Source organism: Perca flavescens, chromosome 4 (assembly GCF_004354835.1).
Source record: "Perca flavescens isolate YP-PL-M2 chromosome 4, PFLA_1.0, whole genome shotgun sequence".
In the NCBI taxonomy this organism is placed as follows: domain Eukaryota; kingdom Metazoa; phylum Chordata; class Actinopteri; order Perciformes; family Percidae; genus Perca; species Perca flavescens.
Window position 1 is genome coordinate 41,283,082 of NC_041334.1, and position 27,826 is coordinate 41,310,907.

A 27,826-nucleotide genomic window follows, 5' to 3' on the forward strand; every position below is an offset into this window, starting at 1 on the left:
TGGTTCGTGAATATTCTGGGCTCAAAATATAAAACATGTCTTCAGGGTGCTCGTAATCTAAATCCCATCCCGTATCATGCGGAATATATGGGCCATAAAATTCACATGGACCAAAACGAGAAGCTTGTGATGTTTGGAGTGACACACGCCGTGGCAGTTGATGGCTACAGCGGTAAAATTGTTGCCAATGCCACCATGCCAGTGAAAAACAACCTTGTGATTTATGAGGAAGTTTACAGGTACAGTAAATACATTTAGAACCAATGTTTTTGTAATATTTTCTGTGCAATGTATATTCTCTTTTTATTGAATTTAATTTTCTTATTGGATCAGTTATGTTAAGTGCAGCCCTTTGCACATGTACACATTGTTTTATCTCAGATCTGCAGTGGTTAACCTTGGGATGTGGGACCAACTCAGGGTCGACCATGGCAGGGAGTATTACATGTGCTTGTACATGCAAGAGATGCTGTCAAGACATAGACACAACCCTAGCAGGCCACCATACCTTCAAACAACATCAACAAGGGTGAGGTTTTTGTAATATGGACTAACCGTACAACTAATATAATCAAATGCTTTTTTTATTCTAACAAATAAGGAGTGAAAGCATTTAAAATGGGAATTAATTTCCCAAACTATAATCTATTACATTTTCATTCCATCTGAAATCGTGTTTTGTGTTCAACAGGCCCTGGTACACCTGCTGGACCAAGAAGTCCTCAACATGGAGGACAATATGACTAAATTCTGCATTTATTTGTTTCCTTGTTTTAGGACGTGGGATACCCAATGAACTCGCAGCAGGTGGCTGTCCAGCTAAAATCTCTGAAGAGCTGCTGCCCAATGCCTCTGTTGTGGCAAACATGTATGAGCAAGAGTTTGGATCCTCGCTGACTTGGGTCTCAGTTTTTGGAACTGACCCATTTTCATCTGAGGAGGATAGACGTCATGCAGAACAAGACTTTGCAGAAAACTACCCTGACATCTCTCTTCTTTTTAATCATGTGGTAAACAATGACTATACACCTTTCCAAGATGCCTTGTTATACCTCATAAATGTCACCCAAAGATATGTCTGAAAACAGTAACTGAAATGCTGTGCTGTTGTTAAGTGGCTAGGAAAACAGAATGTGTTATGCTACAGTGCTGATTCAAAGTTCATCAACCCTTTATGCAGTTATAGTTTTTATATAAAATCTTAATTGGCCTCCACACTGTTGGAATCGGTCTCAGTGTGCTTTGTTCTTTACTTCATCAAACTAATCAGTCTGCATAGAGCCTCAATTGATACCCTCTTAATTGTTGCACGTTTTACTATATGTTTGATGAGAGCACCCTGGAATAATTGCTCTTAAAAAAAAAAACCTAGGCATACAGATTTATTTAAAAATATTATGTAGCCGCCACTGTACCCACAACTTGTCAGTTGAATAATTTGACAATAAACCTTTGCTTTAAACTCTGTTGTATTGAACTTTTTGAGCTGAAATAAAATCTTGCATACAATGACAAAGTATTGCACCAGTATTGCCAGAAGGGCAGACTTTTTATGCTTAAACTTTGATAACTTCAAAATTCTGAAAAATATAAAACATAAATAGTGCAAATTTGAGATTGCAATTTAGCTTTCACATCATTGAAATATGGGTATGAAAACTAAAATGACCTTATAAAAGTACATGCATGAAAGTGCTTTAACTGTAGACTCAACATGTTATTCAAGGAGAAATAGAACACAAGCGACAAAACTACGCTATTGTGAATAGCCTACTTAATGTACAATACAATCATTTCAAAAGTTTCCAAATGCAACCAATTTAAGAATATATACAACTTAAAATAGTGCAAATCTGAGATTGTTCCTTTGCTTTCACAGTATTCAAATATGTGCAAAAAAAGGGTTTGCTTAAACTGTAGACTTGACATGTTATTCAACTGAATTGAAATTGAACACAAAGAACAGGTCTATGTTCTTCATGGAAAGACTTAATTAGTTGCACTTATATATGTGTTAAGTAGACTAAAATGTGTCTATGGTATCATCTGTTTATTTACTGTATCCACATTTGTGGTTGTGGAACACCTGACCTGGGATTTTCCTTACTTATCTAATTATCAATTGTCATTCGTTGCTAAATAAGACATTGCAAAGTGTGTGTTTTTTTAACAACTTCTGAATTATGGGTAATACAGGTTTTTAAAGAAAACAATATAAATACAAAAATTACTTTTGCAGACAATACAGGCAAAGGCATCTCTAACAGCTAATGCTTGGGCCTCAGTCAGGGACAGTGTTGTTCTGCGGTTGGAATTTGCAAACTCCATCAGCTCCTTCATTGTAGTGGACACTTCTTGCAGTCCCTGGGCTACCAGGACCAACTCTTCAATTCTATCAAAAACGCCATCGAGGCCTGTATCTTCTCGTCGGCTGAAAAACAAGCACAATATACAAAAAGCAAATTATATCCAATAAATGCAACAATTTTAACCCTGTCAATAGCTACTATGGTCATTATAGACCTAGTATTTAATAGCCAAATGGTTTTATGCACAATGTTACCTGCTGTTACTTCCATTAATCTGGGATTCTAATTCATTATTCAGAATTATTTTTGATGAACACATTAATTAAAGTCAAAGTCCATAAATAATATCAACCCTAAATCTCATGCAGTACTAGAAACTGGACAGAAAAAGAATTGCAACATCTACACCAAAATCAGTCAAAAGTAAATAGTTGTGTATGAGATTCTCTATAAAGTCTTTCCCTGGAACAAGTTGTGACTATTTGTAATGGGGCCTATGATGGCAAAACATCTTACAGTTACTCCTCACCTATGAATTTACGAGAACATACAAATATGCGACCATAATAATGTGCATTTTCCAAATTAAGTACCTCAGTCTCCTCTTTTTAGTAGCTTGTAACTGCAAGAAGTGTTCTTCCTGCACAGCAAATACTTTCCTTGCATTTTGCTTCCAAAATGCTGATCCTGTATAGAAAATAGTCCATTAATTGTGCAAATGGCATGACATGTCTCAGGAGATGGGCAATAACTCCTACTAGAAATAAGTTAATTTGAAGCATACAGTACAGGCCAAAAGTTTGGACACACCTTCTCATTCAATGAGTTTCCTTTTTATTTTCATGACTATTTACATTGTAGATTCTCACTGAAGGCATCAAAACTATGAATGAACACATATGGAATTATGTACTTAATGTTATGTGATATAACTGAAAACATGTCTTATATTTTAGATTCTGTAAAGTAGCCACCGTTTGTTTTTTAATTAATAAGGTAAATAATTCCACTAATGAACCCTGACAAAGCACACCTGTGAAGGTAAAACCATTTCAGGTGACTACCTCATGAAGCTCATTGAGAGAACACCAAGGGTTTGCAGAGTTATCAAAAAAAGCAAAGGGTGGCTACTTTGAAGAATCTAAAATATAAGACATGTTTTCAGTTATTTCACACTTTTTTGTTAAGTACATAATTCCATATGTGTTCATTCATAGTTTTGATGCCTTCAGTGATAATCTACAATATAAATAGTCATGAAAATAAAGAAACACATTGAACGAGAAGGTGTGTCCAAACTTTTGACCTCTACTGTACATAAAACGTATGCTGGATTCATATGTACTATTTCATATTTCTTTAATTTAAACAATACAAAGTGTTCAGCTATACCTCTGGTTCCTTCCGAGTCCAAGATTTTGTTTCCCTGGCTGTCAGTGAGGATGCGTGAATCCTCTTGTTCAAGGGCATCATTGACTTTGTTTTGGATGCTCATAACAGAAGCCTCAAATTCCAAGAAACGCACAGTCAGTGTTGTGCTAGTCTCCAACTTGCCATCCACAAGTTCAGCGATGAAGATGTTCCTGTATATTGATAATAGAACACATTTATTTTACTCATTGTTTAGGCCTTATTTGTATAATACAGACATATTCATAATACAGCCTATCAAATGCATGCTAATATAGTGACTTGATAACATAATGTAGCCATTTCACTGAAAGCTCATTCTTCTGCAGATATATTATCAGTGTCAAATATGCTAAAGTCACACTTGTGAATAAATGTACATAAGTCTTATGTAAGTCTGTATGTAGTTATGGCTAGCATAACAAGCAGAGAGAGAAAGAGCCTTGGACACAACTGTAATCGTATAACATACTCTTAACATTGGTGTGATGGTGAAAGTTTTATTTGGTCACCTTTGGAATGTTTTTGTCAGGGTAGCTCTTGGATTTGATGAAGCCCTTGCAGCAAAACCTGCAGCAGCGCTGGGTGGGCGGTGGAAAGAAAAGCGGGTAGGGTTGTGTGTTACTGGCACACTGCCGACACCGGTAGAGGAGTCCTCCACGCTGCTCCCGCTGTGCACCTCGTAATGCCCCCTTATTGTGAGGTCTAAAGTGCTGAAATGGTGATCAGGCCCAGGAAATAGTGCTACATTACTGTCATCAGTAATGTAGAGACTGGGGCCATGTACCTTTGCAAATGTAAACAGTGAAGGAAGGGGTTCAGTACAACATTAGTAGCGTTAGTTATAAAATAAAGTAACGTTAGCTAACAGTTAACGTTACGTCAGTGGAATTTTACAGAATAAATAAGACTTATTAGATGAAACTACAATAAGTTACCTGGAAGATCCTGGCGATTCTTTCTGTGTTCATGTCGTTTTCCTTGACAGTCACCCGTTTACTTCGTCTGAACAAGATGAAACTCTCCATGATGGTTTTGAAGGCTAACGTTTGGTTAAACTCTAAACTGAAGAAATGAATCAAGCTAACGAGACAATAACTTCCGGTTCACACAAATCGGACAAATTAAATATCAAAATCAAAATCGGTGTGTGGCCCATTATTTCATTTCCTATTTTTGATCTGAGCATTAAATCGACAGTATGAAAAATGACCCGTTATTCGTTTTTTGGTATCAGATTCGTAAACGAATAACGAAATAACGAACCATTTTTTCATTTTCCGATTTTGGAATCTCAATTGAATATGAAAAGAACGAATGATACACGGATTCTGGGCATCCAACATCTGCTGTTTCCCAATTGAATAACGATAATGAATAACTGGAGCTCAGAAAAACAGAAAACTGGAAAAAAAACAGTTTAAAGATCCAATTTTTTAATTTGTCAAGGTGGAGGGGAGAGGAGTCAGCGGGCAGTGTCAGATCTGTGCTGCAGAGCACCGGACCAAAAGGAACGACAGTGTGATAATAATATCCAGGGGCGGATTGGCCATCTGGCAATTCTGGCAAATGCCACAGTTTAAAAACGTCTCGCGTTAAATAGTAGTCTAATTCGGTGTTTTGGTACAGTTGGTTTTAACGCCTGATGTGAAGTGGGTCTATAGGAGGACACATGACAACCCTCAACAAGCAGCGTCGCTCTGCTCCGTCTTGTGTCCGTGTTTAGTTTACACTATGTAGGTTAAACTCCGCAATTAATCCGCGGTTCACATGTATGCATGAACTGTGGTGGTCCTTTACACTGTAGGCTACAACATCACTGATGATTTTTGATCACTATAATGTAGAAAAACATTACACTTCACAACGTTTTGTATCCATAACATGATTGTGTTATTGTACAATTTAGCAGTAAAAGCAGTAGCCTATGTAAGTCAATCCTACATTTTTCAACTTGGGAGCAAAACGTGCTCCTTGGGCGAATGACCATAAAGCCCTGTTCATGCTATTTTAAACAACTGGACTTTGGGGTCAAGTGTTGTCATATCCGGCCCATGTCCCAGATGTGAAAGCCCCCTTACTGGACTACTGAATATAATAATATTCCATTATATTTTGTATTTTGAATTGTTACCTGCCACTAGAATTTTGTGATTTCCTTGCCATAAATATAAACGTTTTTATCATAACTTGGTGCCTAAAAATGTATCAGAGTGCAAAGGGCCAATTCTGAGCAAGGAAAAACCCTGAAGTTCAATCACAGCCATGAAAACATATTTAAATTGCAGTGTCAGCGAGTTAAAACAGATGAAAAGATGGAGAACCAGACAATTGTCTGACAATATGTACAGTGTCAACAGAGAGAAACACAGACAATTGAACAGACAGACAGTGCCAACAAAGAACAGCATACTGTAGAGAATGACAGCAACAGCATACAAACGGCATAAACAAACAGGCAGTATGTGTACATTTGTTATAAACGTGTGCTCTTTAAAAAGTAATTTGCCAGTTACTTACTGTAAATTAAATGTTTTAAAATCTGTTATATAAGGTACTGCTTATATTATTTCACCATCTGTACACAAATGTAATTAGTGAGTGCACGAGTCCGTGGGTGGGGCTGTATGGTAATATGGGCTGGTGTGACTACACACCAGTCCGCCCCTGATAACATCCAAAACACAATATTCACTCTCAGAGGTTTCTGTGACATTAGAAATACTTTGAAAATAATGTTGAGCTACCTAAAGGATTGTAGAGTGAAAAAGTCACGGCACGCCACTGAACAACAGTGTCTCTCTCCACCGTGCCATGTTGTATAGATGATGGATTATGATTGGCTGTCAGTGTTTCAATTGTTCATCAAATCGCTCTGAAACTGATCCCAACCATATCGTTCACCACTGTCGTTGTCGTTATAGTTGTGGTGTGGACTCCATCATCCACTTGAATTAGAACGATTTTTTAAACTATATATTTATAGTTATCAGTAGAGTCATCGTTCATCTTCTTAAGGATGGCCCTTAATTCCTTGTATTTATTGCTGAGCTACATTGACTGCAGCAGTATAAGAGCACTGTGGTCCGAGTAAGGAGGTGGTCGGGGTAATCCGAACCACAATCTTTTTTTCTAATCCTAAATAGTTGTTTTGGTGCCTAAGATTAAAGGTCCCATGGCATGAAAATGTCACTTTATGAGTTTTTTTTAACATTAATATGAGTTCCCCCAGCCTGCCTATGGTCCCCCAGTGGCTAGAAATGGTGATAGGTGTAAACCGAGCCCTGGGTATCCTGCTCTGCCTTTGAGAAAATGAAAGCTCAGATGGACCAATCAGGAATCTTCTCCTTATGAGGTCATAAGGGGAAAGGTTACCTCCCCTTTCTCTGCTTTGCCCGCCCAGAGAATTTGGCCCACCCATGAGAGAGAGAGATATCATGGCTTTCAAACGAGCAAAGTGGCAGTTGGTCAAAACCACACCCCCACCCTCCAGCTTGCCCCCCCCCCTCTCCTCCTCGATAGCTACAGACACAGAAATAGCACATCCTAAGGAAAGCTCATTGTGGGACTGGCTCTAGTGGCTGTAATTCTGCACCAAGGCTGAATTTCGGGAAAGAGACTTCAGATACAGTATTAGGGGACCACTAAGGTCTATATAAAAGAGACTTCAGATACAGTATTAGGGGACCACTAAGGTCTATATAAAAGAGACTTCAGATACAGTATTAGGGGACCACTAAGGTCTATATAAAAGAGACTTCAGATACAGTATTAGGGGACCACTAAGGTCTATATAAAAGAGACTTCAGATACAGTATTAGGGGACCACTAAGGTCTATATAAAAGAGACTTCAGATACAGTATTAGAGGACCACTAAGGCCTATATAAAGAGACTTCAGATACAGTATTAGAGGACCACTAAGGCCTATATAAAGAGACTTCAGATACAGTATTAGAGGACCACTAAGGCCTATATAAAGAGACTTCAGATACAGTATTAGAGGACCACTAAGGTCTATATAAAAGCATCCAAAAAGCAGCATGTCATAGGACCTTTAACTGTCGCCGCATGAAGATCACCTTCTGCCGGCTGAACTCAACTGCAACGGCTGCTTAAATGAGTGGGACCTCATGGTTAGGAGTGGGAATCACGGGAGGATATGATATCATCACAATACTTATGTCCCGATATGATATTATTGCGATTTTAAACATATTGCAATATTCTGCGACATATTGCAATGTATTACCTTTATTTCAACTTCAAATCTTTCCCAATTTCAAATTATATCCCCAAAAGAAAACTTCAATGAACATCTGTTTAATCTAAAAAAACTTCAATTGTATTGCTGCAAAATAGGATAGTCAAGCAGACAAACTGACCAACACATGTATAATAATAGATCCATACTTCGGCGTCTGTGGATTGATACAGTATTACCAAGAAAAACATCACGATACTATGCTGTATCGATTCCAACTGTCCCGTTCTTCTTTATCTAAACCCAACTGTCCCGTTCTTCTTTACCTAAACCCAACTGTCCCGTTCTTCTTTATCTAAACCCAACTGTCCCGTTCTTCTTTATCTAAACCCAACTGTCCCGTTCTTCTTTATCTAAACCCAACTGTCCCGTTCTTCTTTACCTAAACCCAACTGTCCCGTTCTTCTTTATCTAAACCCAACTGTCCCGTTCTTCTTTATCTAAACCCAACTGTCCCGTTCTTCTTTATCTAAACCCAACTGTCCCGTTCTTCTTTATCTAAACCCAACTGTCCCATTCTTCTTTTCCTAGGACAAGAAGAATGGGACAGTTGGGTTTAGGAAACGTGACATGATCCCCGGTCTCCTGGGTGAAAGTCCTGTGTGTTTGACCCATCCACCCCCCCAACCAACCTCCCTATGCAGATTTTCGGGCTTTCATACTACTCTCTACCGTAGTCTCTCCTATTGCTACGTCATCTTCTCATTGACTTTTCGTGCCACCAACACGTAATGAGCTGTTAACAGTTTGTGATAATTTCACGGAATTCTGTGAGACCAGGCTGCACTGTGCATGTTTCAAAGTTTCTATTTTAATTTTGGTTATTAATTATTAATTTTAGTTTACGTTCCCACTTGGTCAAATGCAGGGTGATGAAAAGTGAAATACAAAAAAGTCATTATTCCTAAACAAAAAAACATATGATATTCTTCCCACAAAGATAATGTAAAAGTAAAAATGAGATTACAGGAAGACAGATGTGGAGTGCTGAAGTGTAGATCAGTTCACTAAAGTCATTCTTAAAAAAGGAAGATGTGTTCGGAGTTTAAAGTTTAATCTATCAGCTAGCGTTGCTCTGATTGGTTGGAGCGCTATCCTTTTGGTGCAGAGAGAATCTGAAAGACAACCGTTTATCCCGCCCCTCGGATTGAGCCCTGAGCAATGGGGAGTTCTCAGACCCAACATCTTGATATGGGTCTGGCTTGTCAGGCTAGTGAAATTGTGTAACTGTATCGTATTCTATCTTACCGTAGATCTAAAACAACACACACACACACACACGCGGTTCAGATCATCTCTGGCTGAGGAACAAATGAAAGGCTTAAAGGTCAATTACAGCACGAATGGATCACTAATTGGAATCAGCCTTAGAAAACCTGTTGGTGTTCCAGATCCCTCGGGTTCCACGAAGGCTTATTAGTTCACAGACTGACCGGATTAACATAGAGCTAAGGTGATTGAAATCTAGACGTTTGTAATGATAAGCCAATTTGGACAGAAAAGGGGTAAAGCTGCGTTAAGTACTGTCAACACCAACCACACTAGAGCGTATGAAGATGAATTGTATTTGACCCTGTTCTGAGCTGGAGTCTCTAAGAACCCAACCCAAAAAACATATTTTCAGACAAAACAGCAAATCACACTCGAAATCAAATCAACTCGGCTGACGTCTCTTGATCTCTGTATTTATTCTAGGTCATAAATCAATGGTCAATGGTGATTAATCCCACCGTGCGTTCAGACACATTGGTTTCATTTTTTGTTTATTTAACCATGACACTAAAAGCTTATCAATTTGTAGTAATATAATGAAACAGTATGGCTTGAAATCTTTGGCAGGCTTTCATTTCCTCTCTCGTGAATTCTCCCATGGGGCCTTCAGATGTTTTTTATTGCTGATTTAAAAAAAAAATTGACTCTGGGGATTGATTTAAATCTTGAAATGTAGGAAATGAAATACAAACAATGTGGAAAGTGGGACATCTAATTTGATTTCCTTGCTTGCATGAAAGAAAAACTCACTTTTGTGTTATTTGCAGGAGATTATTTGGAGTCCCAGCAGGTTTCCTTGTGAAATCAGCACACATTTTCAACAATGCACTCTAAGAGATTTCTACTTTTTCCAAAATGTCAATTTTTCTGATTAATTATGGAATGAAAGTCCCCTTTCCAAATATTTTGCTGATTAGAATTTATGTCAACTTGTGGAACCATAAACAGATCAAATGTGCGTGAGGCAGCCCCAGATGTCAGATGATAGTCGAGACACAGATGTAAACAACTACTGTCGGGCTGATTTTTTTTCCGGGAGCCGTCCCCGCAAATCTGCCTCTCATCTTTTAAAGATACCTCGTTGACTGAAAGAATGTCCCCCAGATTCCTCGGTCTGATGTTCTCAGGACTGTCTTAACAAGAGAGCAAGGTTGAGACACAGGAATGTTATCCGGGTTTGACGTCTGAATCTTTACCAGTGATTTCTTGCATCATAAAATAGAAGATCTGGAAGGAGCCCTTTGCTCTGTAGTTAAAATGTAAACTGAGTGTGAAGATCAGTATAGTGTAGCTCATAAACATACATTTATAGACGCCGTATTGACTGCAACAGCCCAGATTGGAATGGGCAAGACTAGCCTGTAAACAAATACTAGTGAACTGGGGAGCTGTGGGGTTTTTGGATAAAAAGCACAGTTAAGTCATCATTTCTCAAACTATGTTTTTATTTTTTAATATTCAAGGGTTTAGGATCTGTGTAGTATTTTTTTTTAAAAGTGTACGTAGGCTTAACGTTACATGAACTGAATTACTTAATGTTACATTGTGGAAAATTATCAATTTGTCATAAGGAATTCTAACAATTCACGTTTGTCAGGCATGGCTTTGAGAGGTGTTGCCCATGATTGATGCCAGCCTGGCTAACATCCTCCGCTCCCCTGCCTCCTCTATGGTGTCCAGAGGGCAGACCAGGACAGAGCTAGCCCTCTTCACCGGTCTGTTTAGCCTTTTCCTGTCCCTCTCGGTGCTCCCAGCTCATGGTTAATCATCAGTGTTTTCTGGACACTGACGACGTCCCCACAGCACACGTTTGGTCAGTTTCTGAATATAAACTGTGTGTGAAACATTTTGGACCAAACAGGTCCCCATCAAAAACTTTTACATTGTGTGTAAAGTGTCCCCACAAAGCCTGTTGTGTTCGAGTTGTGTGATAACAGACAGGGCTTAGCTGGCCACTAAGAAATACTTTACTTTGAATTTGATTGATTTCTCAGAAGTCTGGTATATGTTTGCATGCATCTCATCTCATATTCAAGATCTGTGTCTTTCATCTAAAATAAAAAAATTAAGTAATCAGAAATATGTAGGAGTTCCCTGAGCAGCTCCTCAGTACTACCGCAGGTCCTTCATCCCAGCAGCAGACTCTTTAATACAACATCAGAATGTAGCACTGCAGCTGTTTCTGCAATATGAGCCATCACTGGACAATATTCTGCACTATGCACATTTATCTATTTATCACTCTTTGCTACAACTGTGCAATATGTCTGTATATCTGTGTTTATATATGTCTGTTTATATAAGAGTGTTTCTTGTGTAAATACGGTTTGTTATTATTAATTATTATTATTATTATAATGAATTCTATTCTATTTTTCCTTTTTCTATACGTTATGTATATATTTCCTCCTATGTCTACTTAATGTGTATTTGTGTTATTCTGATGTTCTGACATTTTTTCCTTTTGAGTTGCTGTAGCACAGGAGTTTCCCCAGTGTGGGATTAATAAAGTCTATCTTATGTTATCTTATCTTGTCTAACTTGACTCTGCCTCAATTAATTGAATGTTTTGGTTTTACCCGTGCTGTGATTTTATACGTCCCGTTTAACGCAGCAGCCGTTGGCAAGAAAAGGGGATGTCAGAACGAGGACTAGACTCCTACCACTTTGGTGACTCTGGGCTGGGTTTTTTATTCTTTTTATTCCCAAATGTTCTCTATCTCAAGATGCCAGACTGATCTGAGAGTAGAAAACTGGAGCTAGCGAGATCAGGATGAGGCTAGTAGAATTTAGCAAGTCATGAAAAACAAACTACATTTTTAATAGCAGCTGCCACCCAGCCGACTCACAGCAACCTGTTTCACAGCCTGAATATTAAAAAAACTCTCTGCTTGTGCGGGGAATCCTGAGTCTCAAAGTCCGCAAGTCGGTCAAATTCTGCACAGTAGTGTCACATAATTACAGTATGAAATAAAATTTCCTGATTCTTTTTTGGTATGGTGCACAACTAGTCGGGCCAAAATTAGCTGTGAACCTGAATTGAAATGAAAGGCTGGATCAAAATGTACCTTTGTGATTGTCTGCCTCACCCTGATGTGTTTCACCTGTTATTGAGCCCTAGTGTCACCTGTCCCTTGTTTGCTTGTATTTAGTCTCCGTGCTGTCTTTGTCTCCTGTCGGATCATTCGGATCGCGTTTGTGTGTTTTGTCTCGGGTTCAGTGCCTTATGTTCTGCCTTCTTGCCTATTTTGGATTATTTTCATGTTTGCCTGCCTGCCTACATCTGGACACTTTTTGTTGTGAGTTTGGTTATTCAATTCCTTCAACTCTGCATTTGGGTCCAAGCCTCGCTAATTCCGTGACAGATCCATGACAAAATGTTTGAAATGAGATGTTGTAGTATCACTTTTTGAGCAGGAGTTTTGTCAAACATTGTTTGGACGCGCTGGTCCATCTTTCGTCCACAGACGGTTCAAGTACATGAAAGGTCTTTGTCTGTTTTAGCTGTCACACTTTCAATCAATACCCTACACTGCTACAGTTTCTACTATATTTTGTCAACGTCATACTGCCACGGCACAACCACAACCCAGATTACTTTTTCTTTATTTATCTGCATTTATTTTGATAGGACAGCTAGGTGAGAAAGGCGAGAGATAGGGGGAAGACATGTTCACGTGTGCCTGCTCTACCCACTGAGCCAACCCGGCCACGAAAAGTAGTGCTTTTTGCAGACTTTTAAAAAATCTGTCCACTGAACTTGAAAAGTTTACGAAGAATCTAAATGTAGTTACAATTTTATTTTAAAAGGAATACAAATCTTGATAAAATCAGTGTTTACACAGTTTATTCATTCCAGAAAGTCTTAACTGGTGTTTGAAGTGGTAGGATAATTGTACAGCTAATTTTCATCTTTATAGCCTAATATCAACCAGAATTCTTTCTATTTTGGGCCATTTTATCAGTAACCTTAACCTTGAAGAAGTTATGTTATAGTAAATTTATGTTAGATGTAAAGTCATCCGTATCTGACGACCCCCATAGGGTGTTTACAGATGTAGACTTCAGGGTTACTAACTAGTTTGAAAATTGAGCCTTTAAAGGTCCTTGCACACAGATTCCAAAACTTTGCACGTTAAGAAATAAAAATGACCTCACGTTAAAAAAAAAAAGATCAGGTTACATTTTCTGTTTTTCTGCATCCATTTGGATCAGGTGTTTTGACACTTCAGAGCCACTGTACAGGCAAACATCAACATCAAGAATGGCATCTTTTTAATACGTGGCTCCAGTATCGCTAGCAGAGGGTCAAACTGAGCCACTGACATCCTGAAGTAAACTTTGTAATTGATCGGGATAATCCTGCAGCTCTTTGATAAGGAGGTGGAACTCTCCTTGTTTTCTGAACAATCTCAGGATTGGATGGACCCATTGGCCCAATCCCAAAGTCCGGACTCACAGACTCACAGACTTGGGTGCGCGTTCTCTTAAAATTTATAAGGGCTTAGGGTTGTTCCAATGTCGAATTTCAAAGGGCACGAGGGTTTGAGTACACACTTACCGAGCCCTTTCCGTGAGTCTGCATCGATGCAGACTTCACCAAAGGGAATTACCCACAGTTCAAAGCGTTGTGACGTTTACTGCGGAGACCGTAGGGAAATCCAGAAATTACAAAAGGTAAACAACAGCATGACACACGACCACGGAACAGACCGACCTGGAATCAGGCAGCCGTCCCCTGGGCCTCGGCCATGTGGAAAGCAACAAACTTAAAATTAAAATTTCCAAACCGGCAAGTGTCAGCAACATCTTTGTTATTAAACGTTGCCAAGGTAGCATGTGATCTCGTGAAGTGCTGTCTCAATCCCATTTATACCTATCTGAGTCCATGTGGCCTCACACTCACTCACTTAGCACCTGAGATCAGTTCAGTCTGTGAGTCTTTAGTCCTTAGTCCTCAGGGCTCACTTTGGGATTGGGCCAGAATCTCCTAATTCTTTTTCTCTTTAAGAAAACAGAGGACAACAAAATCATCCTCACTGCTTGAAGACAAAATGTTGTCTTGTTTTGCAAATTGTATAACCGATTGATAAATATGTATCGGTGCTTAAAGTGATGGTTCGGAGTAATTTCTCCCTAGGGTCCTTTGCACCATGACCTCGAGCCAAACACCCCCCCAGAAGCTTTTTCACCTGGGTCTAACATTGGGAGAGTTAGCGTTAACAGCTGAATAGCTTAGTGCAGGCGCAAATGGATCAAGAGTGTGTCTTGTACATTACCACACTAATAACCCCCGAAATGATACCAAACTTCTACACTAGTACAAATAGTTTATGTTCTTATAAAATAATGGATTGGAAACTTTGTAAGTACACCAGAAGTTTATTTAAATAACACTTGCCTGCTGGCTTCTGCTCTCTACTGCTGCCAGCAGTAAGACGAATGCTTAGGGACGTCTACAATTACAACACCGAAAAGAGATACAACAAAAATATTTATTAGATTATCCAGAAATGCTGAGATTGTGCTGTAAAGTAGTAGTAAATATTAGCAAAAAACACATGACTACACACAGATTAGATTTACTAAAGTGGAAGAGCACCTCACTGGTAAACAAGTAAGGATCTCACACAGTGAAAAATCTCCACAACAGTCTGACACATTATATTTCCACTTCTCTGTGGTTCCTCCTCATGGACTGAAGGAAGAACTGTAGTAGTCCAACTTGGCCCAAAGACGGCGCTCTCACCAAAATAGTGACGACAGTTACCCATGGCCAACTTGTGATGAACTTAAACAACAAAAGCAGTTTGACAAAACACCACATTTCATTCCCAAATGGAGTTTCATGATCCAACCGTAACAAAAGACAGAAACAGAAACAATTGTTTAAATGTTAGATATTTGTTCCTCTCATATGATGATAAGACAACTATTTTAGAAGCTGACACTCACTGTTAGGATGAGGTGTGTTGTGGTTCTCATTCTCCAGAGGTCTGTACTACCAATCCAGATCAACATGCCCTGGATATCTTTCAGTAATCCGGCTTCACTAACCCTAACAACCGCGGTCCTGCATAAGCTGTGTCACGACGGTGGTTAACAAATAGTTCAGTCAACCCAGGGTTAGTTTACAGACAGACAGACAGACAGACAGGCAGACAGACAACCTAGGGTTAGTTTACAGACAGACAGACAGACAGACAGACAGACAGACAGACAGGAAGGCAGACAGACAACCCAGGGTTTCCCAATCCAGCGGCTCGCGCATTCACATAAAAGAGGCGGTGTTTGCACATCACGACCAGTCACAACTACCAGCAGAGATGGGAAGTAACAAAGTACAAATACTTTGTTACTGTACTTAAGTAGATTTTTCAGATATTTTTACTTTACTATTTATTTTAGTGGCGACTTTTTACTTTTACTCCTTACATTTTAACACGAATATCGGTACTTTCTACTCTACTTGGTTCGTTACTTTAGTTTTGTAGGGTCGTCTATCAGGAGTGATTGTGAGTGCATGTCGGAAAATAGCGCGGACACGCGCCTCACACCGCGAGCCACACGGAGAAACAAATGAGAGAAAAGAGAAAGACCCACTCTGTCCGGAGGATAATCAGTTAGATGGTGTGTGTGTGTGTCCTTGAGATCTGTAAGTCGTATAACTTCTGTTGTCAGTTAATTTAAGCCTGTTGTTGTATTGGTCTATAGTTCTTGCAAACCTAAAGTAAGTTAGCTAGTGATTTAGTTGTTTGTGTTCTTCACCTGTTAGCTAGGTTGCACGTTGCTTGATCTGATTAAAGCATCAAAAGAGAGAAGTTGTCTCCGTCCGTGTTTTAACACACACACCTGGGGGGGCGAAGTTGGAAACCAGAATGGTCAGCTTTAAATCCAGTCCTAATCTAGTCCTCTCTAACAAGTTTCAAATCATTTCACTGGAGTTACCGTTATTTTTCGTGTCATCAATACCGAATTCAATCTAATTGATAATATACTTGACGCACCACTACAAGACGACTCGACAGACTCTGCATTAATTTTCGGCAAATCCTTGCAGCATGATGGTGGTACCGTTAGCACTAGTAGTATGGATGGAGACATGAGAGATCCCAGAGATTCAGCAGACACGCAGCAAGACATTCCCAATCATCCTTGGCCTTATCTGAGAGAGATGTTTAGGCATCAAGAAGGACTTCTGGCGAATAAAGTATGGGGAACTTCTTAATTAATGTCTGTTTAGTAATTAATATTGTATCCTTTATTTTCTTTCCAGAAGCCATATTTGAGCACACACACATACATGTAGATTCATTTAAATGTTAAGGGGAAGATTAAGAAAAGAGAAAATGGATCTGTGAATTCTCACAGAATCTCAATTGAATTCATATCTTGCTACTCCCAGTCCCAGTCTCTGTCACAATAATCATATATGTGATGTTTTAGGCCTTGGCAGACTTTCATTTAAAATGTAGGCAATGGCATATATATATATAAACAGAATTTTTTTCCATGTCTACTGAAGTTTCTCAGCTTGCACTCTAGTAACATTTGTGTGGTCCAGGTTGCTTTGCATAAGAAATGGTTGTCATTCGCAATGCTACTTTTACTTTTATACTTTAAGTAAATTTCCAAGCCTGTACTTTGTTACTTTTACTTGAGTAAAGAAGTTAAATCAGTACTTCTACTTTTACCAGAGTATTTTTTAACACAAGTATCTGTACTTCTACTTGAGTACGAGAAGTGAGTACTTTTGCCATCTCTGTCTACCAGAGCCGCATATTTTATATAAGAAGAGAAAACTATAATTCTACATAAATATGAAGAACACCGACAGGGTTTTACAGGCAAAACACAATACAGTCGTTGCTTCCTAAAACAGGAAGGAAAGCTGGCAAAAAAAATAGCCGACGCCGTAGATGTGTAAATCACAATGCTTATTAATATCACTTCCCCATCAGTCAGGACCAAGATCTGACCATAATTACACTTGTGCTTTCCATAAACTGTTGTTGCTGTAGCTTATTATTTCAGTTGCAACCTTGGCAGTGGTAAGCCATCATGAGAGCAAATAAAAGATATAAAAACATAATTCAAACCGCTGTACGTATTGGCGACACACGGCTCAAGAAGTCGACAAATAGCAGATATGTAATTCCCTCCCATTAAAATATATATATTTCATAAAAATACCCATCAGGGAATGTTAACGGGGTTTTCGTTCTCTAAATGTTTTAACTTTTATGAGCGCACCTCTCTCTCTCTCTCTCTCTCTCTCTCTCTCTCTCTCTCTCCACACCGTGCTCCACCTGATCTAAGAACGGTGACGCCGTACTGATTGGTCAGTAGGTGGTGCTTTAACACCGATTGATCTCTAATCTCCAACATACCATATTGCTCCTGACCAGGTTAGGTGTGCAGCAGAAGTTACCACGGTGATTGAACACGGTAACAAGTGATCCACCGTCATGGTACACAAAACCCGGGGTTGAACCTGAAGTTACCTTGTTAACGCCAAATCTTGCTTTGTAGTACAGGCCTCAGTTTCACTGTGATAATGACAGACTCCAGAGCCAAACTAACAGATGTATTAAGGGATGACCCAGCACCCCTCCTCTCTCTCTCTGTATGTGTGTGTGTGTGTGTGTGTGTGTGTGTGTGTGTGTGTACCTGCAGGAGATGTGCTGTCCTTCTCAGGTAATATCTTCCAGATGTAGTGAGGTTGTCTTCCAAACTTTGAAATCCTTAATCCTTGCTCTCATGTGGCTCCTTGAGATTCACTGCAAACAGTGATGAACCCCCACACTCCTCTAAACGTTTCTAAATTTAACATAAATGGAACTGTTAAAATATGCTGAATTGATATTTGGCTACACACATGCACACAGTGGCCAAAAAAATCCATCAATGCAGCTTGAAGTAGTAATTCACGAGGTGCCAGATGCAACAAGTAAAACTGTGCGTGCACACAAAGACAGAAATATGCATACGCATTATTTTTCTCAGATTTATAAAGCCTCCACTTAATCCGGATTCTGGTTTGAATCTGATTCATTGTGGAACCGGGAACACATGCACAGCATAATTTCCACTCCCACAGTTCCACACAATTCCAACAGTGCCATGCTAGACCAGACTCCCAACAACCAATACTCTATATGGCACGCAGTAATGTGTCACAGACAGTTTACCTTGCTACCTTTATTGCATTGGACAGTAGGTGCCAATGCAATTATGTTTATACATTATACAAGAAAAGTAAAATGTTGGTGTATCATTAAGATTATGTCTGTAAACCCCTCACATTACAGGATCATTCTATTTGTGAAACTAAAATTGCTATCTCATTATTTAGATTTTATCCCATGACTATAACTTTTTTTTCATCTTAATTTTTTTTGTAGGTCATCAACTTGAATGGTTATGGCATTGCAACTCACTAGACCTAGAACTAGTAATAGGTAGTCCTGCCCATAGTTGATGTTCAGTCCTCTGCTCAATTTGTATTGTCTTCACATCTCACAGAATTCCTTTTTTCTCCATCCTTAAAAAAAAACTACTGAATGCATTTTCCCATCTTCATTGTAGGCAGCCAGGATCTTACATCACTCCTCTGTCTACCTCCAAAAGCATTTTGCCTGTTCATCACCACAAATAATTCTCCTTCCTCCGGACCTAAACCCCACAACACACCTGTGAGAGCTACAGGAAACTACTCCTGGCAAACCAGTAGAGATGCACCGATTACAACTTTCTCGGCCGATTACGATTTTCATTGAGTTAGACCAGCCGATACCGATTTTAGCCCACTAATATTTATTTTCTATCTTTTTTTTAATAGAATTTCACATCCACCTTGATGCTGAGAAAGCATTCGACAGAGTGGACTGGTTGTTTTTAGAGTATACTTTAAAGAAATTGGGATTTCATTCTAAATTTATCAATTGGATTGGAGTGATGTATCTGAACCCTACCTCCAAAGTTAGGGTGAATGGCTATATCTCGGATGAATTTGGGCTTAAAAGAGGAACCAGACAGGGTTGTCCCCTCAGCCCCCTGTTGTTCGCAATTAGTATAGAACTATTGGCAGAGTTGATTAGGGAAGATCAAAGAGTACAAGGAGTAATTGTCGGGGACACAGAGTTCAAACTGTCACTGTATGCCGATGACGTTATTTTATATATTTCTAACCCATTGACTTCTGTTCCTGCATTGTTAGAGTGCCTGAGAGAATTTGGATTAGTTTCGGGCTATAAAGTCAATGAAACCAAGTCACAAGCTTTGTGGTTGGTAGGGGACAAACCAAAGGAATTGGACAAAATAGCTCCATTTAACTGGCCCACCCGGGGCTTCAAGTATTTGGGTGTGGTTATTACGCCTCATGCTTCCCAATTGTATAATGAAAATTATGGTAAACTAATGTCCAAAATCAAAGCAGATGTGGGGCGTTGGGATATTCTCCCCTTGTCTTTAATAGGCAGAATAGAAGTGGTAAAGATGAACATTCTCCCCCGTCTTTTGTATCTTTTCCAAGCCTTGCCTATATGGATACCGACATCTGTCTTTAAAAATCTGGATAAGATGATTTCTACATTTGTGTGGCAGGGGAAAAAACCCAGGATCCGGAAGAGATTACTGTGCAGCCCTAAGGGAGTTGGTGGCTTGAGTCTAGCTAATTTTAAACTGTATTATGGGGCAGCACAGTTACGAGCAATAGTAGAGTGGGTGATTCAAGATGTGGATACAAATTGGTTGTGGTTGGAGAACTTCTCGAGCCCATCGGTTCCCTTGGAGACGGCATTATTTTTTGAACAAAAGAAATGGAGAGAACTTAAAATACAAAATGAATGGATTACCTGTACTCATCGTATATGGTCAATGTTGAGGAAGAGATTGGGTATCCCTCTAACAACTTCACGTGCACTTCAAATAGCCAAATTGAATGACTTTCCCCCAAGTAAAACAGATCCTGGTTTCTTGATTTGGGCAGGGAGGGGACTGATAACTGTACACCAGATGTTTGATGGGGAAATCCTAAAATCCTTCAAACAATTACAATCAGTTTAAGGATCTTTGGGACCCGGCTATTCATTATTTTGGCTGGACATAATAAGGTGTGAGTGAAGAGGGATTCTCTTGCCCTTTTTTTTTTTTTTTTTTTTTTTAATGCAACAATATGTAGATAAAGAATACTGCTGAAAAAATGTAATTATTACTTTAGATACCGATTGACACTTCACGATTACTTACTTATTATGTATGCTATATATATATATATTTCTTTTTTTTTATTTTAGTGTAAGATACTGCCGAGTATGCCATTGTTCTTCTATGTTTGTAAAAAACAAAAGTCAATTAAGATGTGCATTTACTTAAATAAAAATGTTCAAAAAAAAAAAGAATTTCACATCCAATATCCAACTAAATAAATGTGTTTTGGGTTTTTGGTGTCGTCCCTCCACGCCCTACTTTCTCCTTGCAGGTGTTGCATATTGCAAACTTGTTATCTTCTGCACACACGCTGAAGAATGTCCAAACAGCTGACATGTTGCAAAAACCTGGAAAAATTGGGGTGTTCTAAAACTTTTGACCGGTTGTGTACAGTATATATTTCTTGAAGCTGCCCTTTCTTATGCATCTTTGTAGTTTTGCTTATTTAAAGCTAATGTACGTGTACTTACTACTTGTTGTCTGGAGTTTGCACCTTCAGGGTTGCAAGCACTTAATTCTAAGTTGCTTTGGATAAAAGCCTCAGCTAAATAACATGTAATGTAATGCAAATATACTGTATATATTAGGGGTGTGACGATCGTTGCGAGATTAAAACGTGACGAGATTTCTCGTCGAGGTAAAAAGTTGTCTCGTGAGGCGATGTGATGTCAGCGTGATGGAGCGTGAAATTACTGAAGATCCCCCTGCCACTTTTAAATCATTTGTGTGGCAACATTTTGGTTTTCCTGCGGAAATAATAAACGGCAAAAGAGTGACAGACAAGACGAACGCAATATGTAAACATTGTAAGAAAAAAATGCCGTACTACTAACTACTACTAACTAACTAACTAACTAACTAACTAACTACTACTAACTACTGCACCCGCGAGTCACGGGTGCAGTAGTTAGTAGAGAGCTGTGGTGGTGCTGTAAGTGTTTTTGCATAGTGCTCGTGTTAGCCGCGGTATACGGCATTTTTTTCTTACAATGTTTACATATTGTCTTCGTCTGGTCTGTCACTCTTTCGCCGTTTATTATTTCCGCAGGAAAACCAAAATGTTGCCACACAAATGATTTAAAAGTGGCAGGGGGATCTTCAATAGTTCCATCACGCTGACATCACATCGCCTCACGAGACAACTTTTCACCTCGACGAGAAATCTCGTTCTCGTGAACCCAGTCTCGTGATGTGTCTCGTCTCGTGGAGTAAGCGTCTCGTCACACCCCTAGTATATATCACAAAATATCTTAAGGAGTGAGTAAAGGAGCTGAATAAACAATTAGAAATACATTGTTTTGTTTAATCGATCAGAACATAAAGACACCAAATGATTTAGTTAAGTTGGGAACAAACACAGCAGGACACCCTCTGATTCCCTGAGTAAACCGACCAAGATAGTTAAGCATTTGGTCATTTTTGCATAGTATGTTTGTTGGTGATTTGTTCATGAATTAGACTTGACTGACAGAAATAATCATTCAGCAGAACCAACTCAATATTCCAGCAGTTGTCCAAATAGTTCCCGGTCCATGGAATTAGTTTCTTGTTCTCGTGTGTTTGTGTTTGTTTGGGGGCCCATCAGACTTCATATGTTTCCATTTGTAGATAATAGTTATAGTGAAGCAATTATGTATTATTAGTTCTGCTTTTTAGTTAAATATCTTGTCAACATGTATTACCGAATACTAAATGCAATGTATCTTGGCTGTGATAACATTTTAAACTAAGATATTATATATTATGCTCAGCATGTATTGTAAGTGTTGTCAATGTGAGCGTGCGGATGTTAGCATTTAGCTCAAAGCACAGCGGTGACTAATTACAGCCTAACAAAGCTGTCAGCATGGCTATGGATTTGTTTTCCTTCATATTTTTGTCAAATTGACCATGATCACTTAGACTTTAGGCTTTTAAGGCCTTGGTCTAATTCTGAAAACTAACACAATTATGTTTATGATCTCCACATGTGGTATGTATGAAAGGTCAGCATCTGGTTCTATCATGATTAACAAATTATATAAAGTTTTGTGTTCTAATAGCATTTTATTTTGAATACTTTTTATATTCATGTGATACTGAACACATTTATATAATTATTGCCTTTAGTCAAACTATCCTACTGGTAAAGATTATGCAGACAACTCCATAAAAGAAAAGTTACGATGTTAATTACAACCAATAAACCAATACGATATGTTTTCTGGGGAGCAAGGAACCAGTGTGCGATTTTCCAAGTTGGGGGGGGAAGTGTGGGATTTCCCCCTTTCTGGTCTACATGTCCCTGACTCTGCTGAATTGGGGACAAAATGTATCCCCCCCTCAAAGTGATCAATGCTACTTCACCAATAAACCATATATTATATACCTAAAATAGAAGTATTTCAAACTAAGTAACGTGAACAGTCTATAGTGAGTTAAAACGATAAAATCCGAACGGCAGGTGCTAGTTGTGTTAAGCCGCTACAGAGCTCTGACGCATAAGCGGCAGTTGGTAGCTGTGTTTAGCTGCCAATAGGTGACTGTGAGCCGGCTACACGCATCGCCAGAGGACGGTGCTTTCAGGGGCCGTGGTGTGTAGTTTAGCCAAAGTGAGCGTCATGCGGCGATGACAGTTAAATGTAGGCAACAAAACGACTCGTTAAGTTTAGGAAAAAGATCGTGGTTTGGATTAAAACACCCCGGTGGAATGAACATGTGTTTCCTAGGGAATGGTTGTAATGGGCAATGCTAAGCCGCTTAGAACTAGTATTACTAAAATGGTATTGGATTTAATTCTTGCATGTTTTGTTTTGCTGTGCATGATAAAAAACATTTTTTTCCACAAATCGCAGCAAAAAACATCCTGTCTGATCGATCACACAGCTTGGGGGGAAACCATCTGTTGTTTAATTTCTATGGTGTGCTGCAACTCTTCAAAATGAAGTCATAAACAACTATTAAGATGTCAGTTATTCCGCAAAGCTTTTGGGAAAGAGTGTTTGGCTGCTGCCTGCTGAGTCTGTCCAACTGGGTTTTTGTCTCTTCTGACTCTCAGTCAGCATCTACTGCTGCCAGTTCGCTCTTCAGCGTTTGAAGTTTTCAGTTTGATGTGGAAATAAACATCAAGCCAAACATATGTGATGGTTGTAAATAAGATTTTTTATCAATCATGTTTGGGGTTTCAAACACGATGTGAAAATGTCTTTGTTCGCATGTATAATACAGTTGTCTGAATTAAGTATTTGAATAACGCGCATGCACATAATGCTTCGACACACATCTGTATTAAGAAAAAAAAAAGAAAACTGACTCATAAATAATAAATCCACGTCATGGGCTCTCCTGCTGAAAAAAACGGTCCCATGCAGCGAAAAACACTTCAAGAATCCGTTTTAGAGCTGATTTAAAAAGTGTACTCACCCAGCATGTACTTTACATACTGGGTGAGTACACTTTTTAATCTCAAAACTTCAACAGAAAACTGAATAATGTCAGGTGTTTGTGAATAGTGGAGAGTCCACACTTTTGGAATGTTATCACTGATAACACTGATAATGCCCATTCCATTATCAGTGGTTACCAGCCTTGAGATAGATATGTGTTGTCCACTTTATTCCCTTATAATGCCCATATTTAATGCTGTCTTTAACTTTATCCTAGCCCGGCTATATAGTTTTTCTTAGTGCTGTCAGTTAAACACGCAAACCCATTTTAATGGTGTCAATTTGTCTGTCTGTCTCGGATTATTTAATATTATCTACAGACGGGCCTCTGCCTTCACTCTTAAACCCCTAGATTTAGTTTTATCACCGGTGATATTATTCTACTCATCATTGTTGTGTTGTATGAAAAGGTTGGGTGGGCATTTCACTACGGTAACCATAAGACGTGATAGGCATTGGTTTCTGTTTATTTATAAAGCCATTAATAGCAACTTGCCATCATATATCACATCCTTATTAAATTGGTCTCATAGTCATTATTTGACTCGAAAATTAAATTTGGGGTAACTGCTTTTACTTTTCTTTACTGCTGTGGTTCACACATGATTGTGTGGTGGAAGTTTTCCTTGAAGCAGCAGCGTTAGTGATATTCATGATAAAATCAAAACAAATAACGACTGTTTGAGAATTAAACCAAAGTTTGGTCTTTGAGTATTTATTTACATTTGCAAATGGAGAAAACAGTTTCAAAGGTACATGCAGCACAACTGACAATGTCTTCCTAACCTAAAGTCTAAACATCCAAACATCATATAGTGAAGACCTCTGTTAAGCCACCCCTCTAAATGTGTCTTTTAGCATGGCCATAGTTGAAGAGAGGACATCATTAACAGTCCCACCATTGTCTCACCTTCCCCTCTGCTCTCTGTTCTTAACATTAGCCTAAACAACACTTTTATCTCAGGAGACAGAAAGCTACGTAGTTCTCACTGTTGTAAACAGTCATGCCAGTCAATGCCAGTCATCGGCCTTCTCCACTTCTATCTAAGCAAAAAGTCAACAATGTGAGGAGCTAGTAAAACTAAATAACTCTCTAGGTTATAGTTCACGGTTGCCAACTATTTAACTTGGAGTCTTTTGAATCTACACATGAAGAAGCTAAATATTGTGGCGTTATAAAACAATCTTTAAACAAATGGTTAATATCATTAAACAAATGGTTAAAATAAAATTTGCCACCACAATTGCAAACTACTCCACTGTTGAATGTAACTGCTTTTAACTGCTCTTTTGATGTCCTGTTGTTTGTTTTCTCTGTGATTATTTTTTTATGTGTATTTATTGTTTTATTTGTACCCTCGACATCATTTAAAATGAGGGCATGACCTCAATGATTCCTCAAGATTAAATAAAGGTTGAATGAATGAAAAAAGATATGTAATAATGAGCAGTGAGGATGAAAAAGTGCATCAATAGTTTGATTTTTTATAATTTGATAGTGGTTTGTGTGTTCAAATAATTGGTAGAGTCTGATTGACAGACAGATGAGACACCAAAAGCGCTACTGGTAAGGTGATGAAGAGGAGAGTATCACAGTTTCTCAATGTTTCAAAGGAGCCCTTGTTACACAATAGGAGCAGGAGCTACAGTATGATTGCGGGGTTTGTCAAAATTGCACAAAGCATTGGCAACATACCCTAGAAATCTAGACGCCCCCTAGCGACAGCAAATGTAATTTGCAGCCAGGGTCGTCATAGCAACTCTCCGTTGGCTTGCGAGCTGGAAAAACCAAACTCTAGTCGGGCCAATCACATGGTGTATAGAGTGGGTGGGCGGGGCTTATGGCTGCTGCTGGTGAACAGAGGTCTTCTGGAAGACTTGGAGTTCAGCTTTTCTTTGAGAAAAGAACAAAGAACAGCTCTGAAGTCCTTCTTAAAAAAGGAAGATGTGTTGGGAGTTTAAAGTTTAATCTATCAGCTAGCATTGTTCTGATTGGTTGTAGCGCTATCCTATTGCGTGCAGAGAGAATTTGAAAGCCAACCATTTATCCCGTCTGGCTTGTCAGGCTAATGGCAACATACAATCTAGCTCAAATTGCATTCATTAGGGCCCAAGCGCCGACAGCGGCGAAGGCCTAATATATATATATATATATATATATATATATATATATATATATATATATATATATATATATATATATTTATTTATTTATTTATTTATTTATTTTAAATCCTACCTATCCCTTGCTGCCACTGGGAAAAAAAAAAAAAAATAAAAAAAATTCCCTACCAACCCATGACCTCAACTGACAACCAACCGGAACCAAACATTTTTTTAATGCCTTACTTACCGTGCCATGTAATTGCAATGAGTTGCAATGACTTCTCCATCCTCCGCAATAATCCAGGTCTTCAGAGGTGTTTCACTTGATCTCTGAGAGTGGTTTTCCTTGAAACATAAACAACTGTCAGTCTAACGGCTAACGTCTAACGTTGTTGTTACGTTGTGTTGCATGTTTGTTGACATTATAGCCGCTACTGCTAGCATCTTAACACATAAAACAATATAAGAACAAACACTCACCCTGGGGAAGACCAAACGATGATCATCTTGGAGCCGTTTGGTACCGACGTTGTGGGCCCAACCACAAAAGTTGTATGCCTCCAGACTTTTATAGGCCTTCATTTGCTGTCTGGTGTAGTACGATGTCTGAAGGACCAGATCGTTGGTGATGTCAACAGCCTCAACTGTCGGCAAATCTTTAAGAAAACTCACTCATCTTCATGAGGTACGGGTCACGTCCAACATATCTGTTGTTGGAGCCATTACACCACTTTGTTTTGTTTGTATAGGTATATGTTGGTTATGTCAATATATATATATTATATTAATGTGCAGTTTTATGTTTGAGCACTGGGTGGAGCACTGCATTTGGGAAGGCATAAAGGTAATCAGCCACAGGTACACAGGTGTGTGGAAAACGGGGAAAGCAGACAGCTTTTCACTGTGTTTGTCGTGTCAGTCGTGTCAGTGTTTATGTTTTTTGACAAGGAAAATGGATGGAACCAAGCCAGAAATGAAATTAAATGGACTGTATGCTTGTGTGACGGTAAGCAGGCAGTTATGGGAAATAAATGGGTCACAGCACCGAAATACAGATAAATTGTGGACATTGATTATTGGCACGCAGAACTCGCGTCCAAGTAAGTTCTCCCCTGATCCCACCGTATTGGCCTAATGTAGGAGTTGATAAAATACTCTACATCTGTTAATTAACTCCTTGTATCTATATGGTTTCCACCATAATGACCACGGCCCCTTAACTCAAAATCTGTCAGTTTCACGGAATCGCAAAAGATTTCATGATGGGCCCACGGAAGAATTCTGTGAAATGAACAAGGCCCCTTAAGTTAAGGAAAAGCTCATGGGTGGGCTTACGTTTCCATGACATGCGGGACAACAACGGGACAGTTGGGTTAAGGAAAAGAAGAACGGGACAGTTGGGTTTAGGTAAATCAGAACGAGACAGTTGGGTTTAGGTAAATCAGAACGGGACTGTTGGGTTTAGGTAAAGAAGAACGGGACAGTTGGGTTTAGGTAAATCAGAACGGGACTGTTGGGTTTAGGTAAATCAGAACGGGACTGTTGGGTTTAGGTAAATAAGAACGGGACAGTTGGGTTTAGGTAAAGAAGAACGGGACAGTTGTGTTTAGGTAAAGAAGAACGGGACTGTTGGGTTTAGGAAAAATCAGAACGAGACAGTTGGGTTTAGGTAAAGAAGAACGGGACAGTTGGGTTTAGGTAAAGAAGAACGGGACAGTTGTGTTTAGGTAAAGAAGAACGGGACAGTTGGGTTTAGATAAAGAAGAACGGGACAGTTGGGTTTAGGTAAAGAAGAACAGGACAGTTGGGTTTAGGTAAAGAAGAACGGGA

At 39.0% G+C, this 27,826-nt stretch overlaps 1 protein-coding gene across 1 annotated transcript; it reads right to left on the bottom strand.

Annotated features, from left to right (window-relative positions):
- Nucleotides 1–2,369: 2,369 nt before the first annotated feature.
- On the bottom strand, nucleotides 2,370–4,772 carry LOC114553768 (uncharacterized). The gene is made up of 4 exons (XM_028575106.1): nucleotides 4,658–4,772; nucleotides 4,232–4,506; nucleotides 3,702–3,892; nucleotides 2,370–2,431 (listed from the first exon to the last, which is right to left on the bottom strand). Exons 1-4 carry the CDS (start codon nucleotides 4,745–4,747, stop codon nucleotides 2,370–2,372), a joined length of 618 nt encoding a protein of 205 aa, XP_028430907.1. The 5' UTR covers nucleotides 4,748–4,772.
- Between the last annotated feature and the right edge of the window lie 23,054 nt (nucleotides 4,773–27,826).

Bases quoted from the DNA above. Each gene is read 5' to 3' on its own strand.
- LOC114553768 (XM_028575106.1), bottom strand. From the start codon at position 4,747: ATGGAGAGTTTCATCTTGTTCAGACGAAGTAAACGGGTGACTGTCAAG. The intron at 4,507-4,657 runs GTAACTTATTGT...ACATTTGCAAAG, and splicing joins GAATCGCCAGGATCTTCCAG to GTACATGGCCCCAGTCTCTA. The intron at 3,893-4,231 runs GTGACCAAATAA...ATCAATATACAG, and splicing joins CTGACAAAAACATTCCAAAG to GAACATCTTCATCGCTGAAC.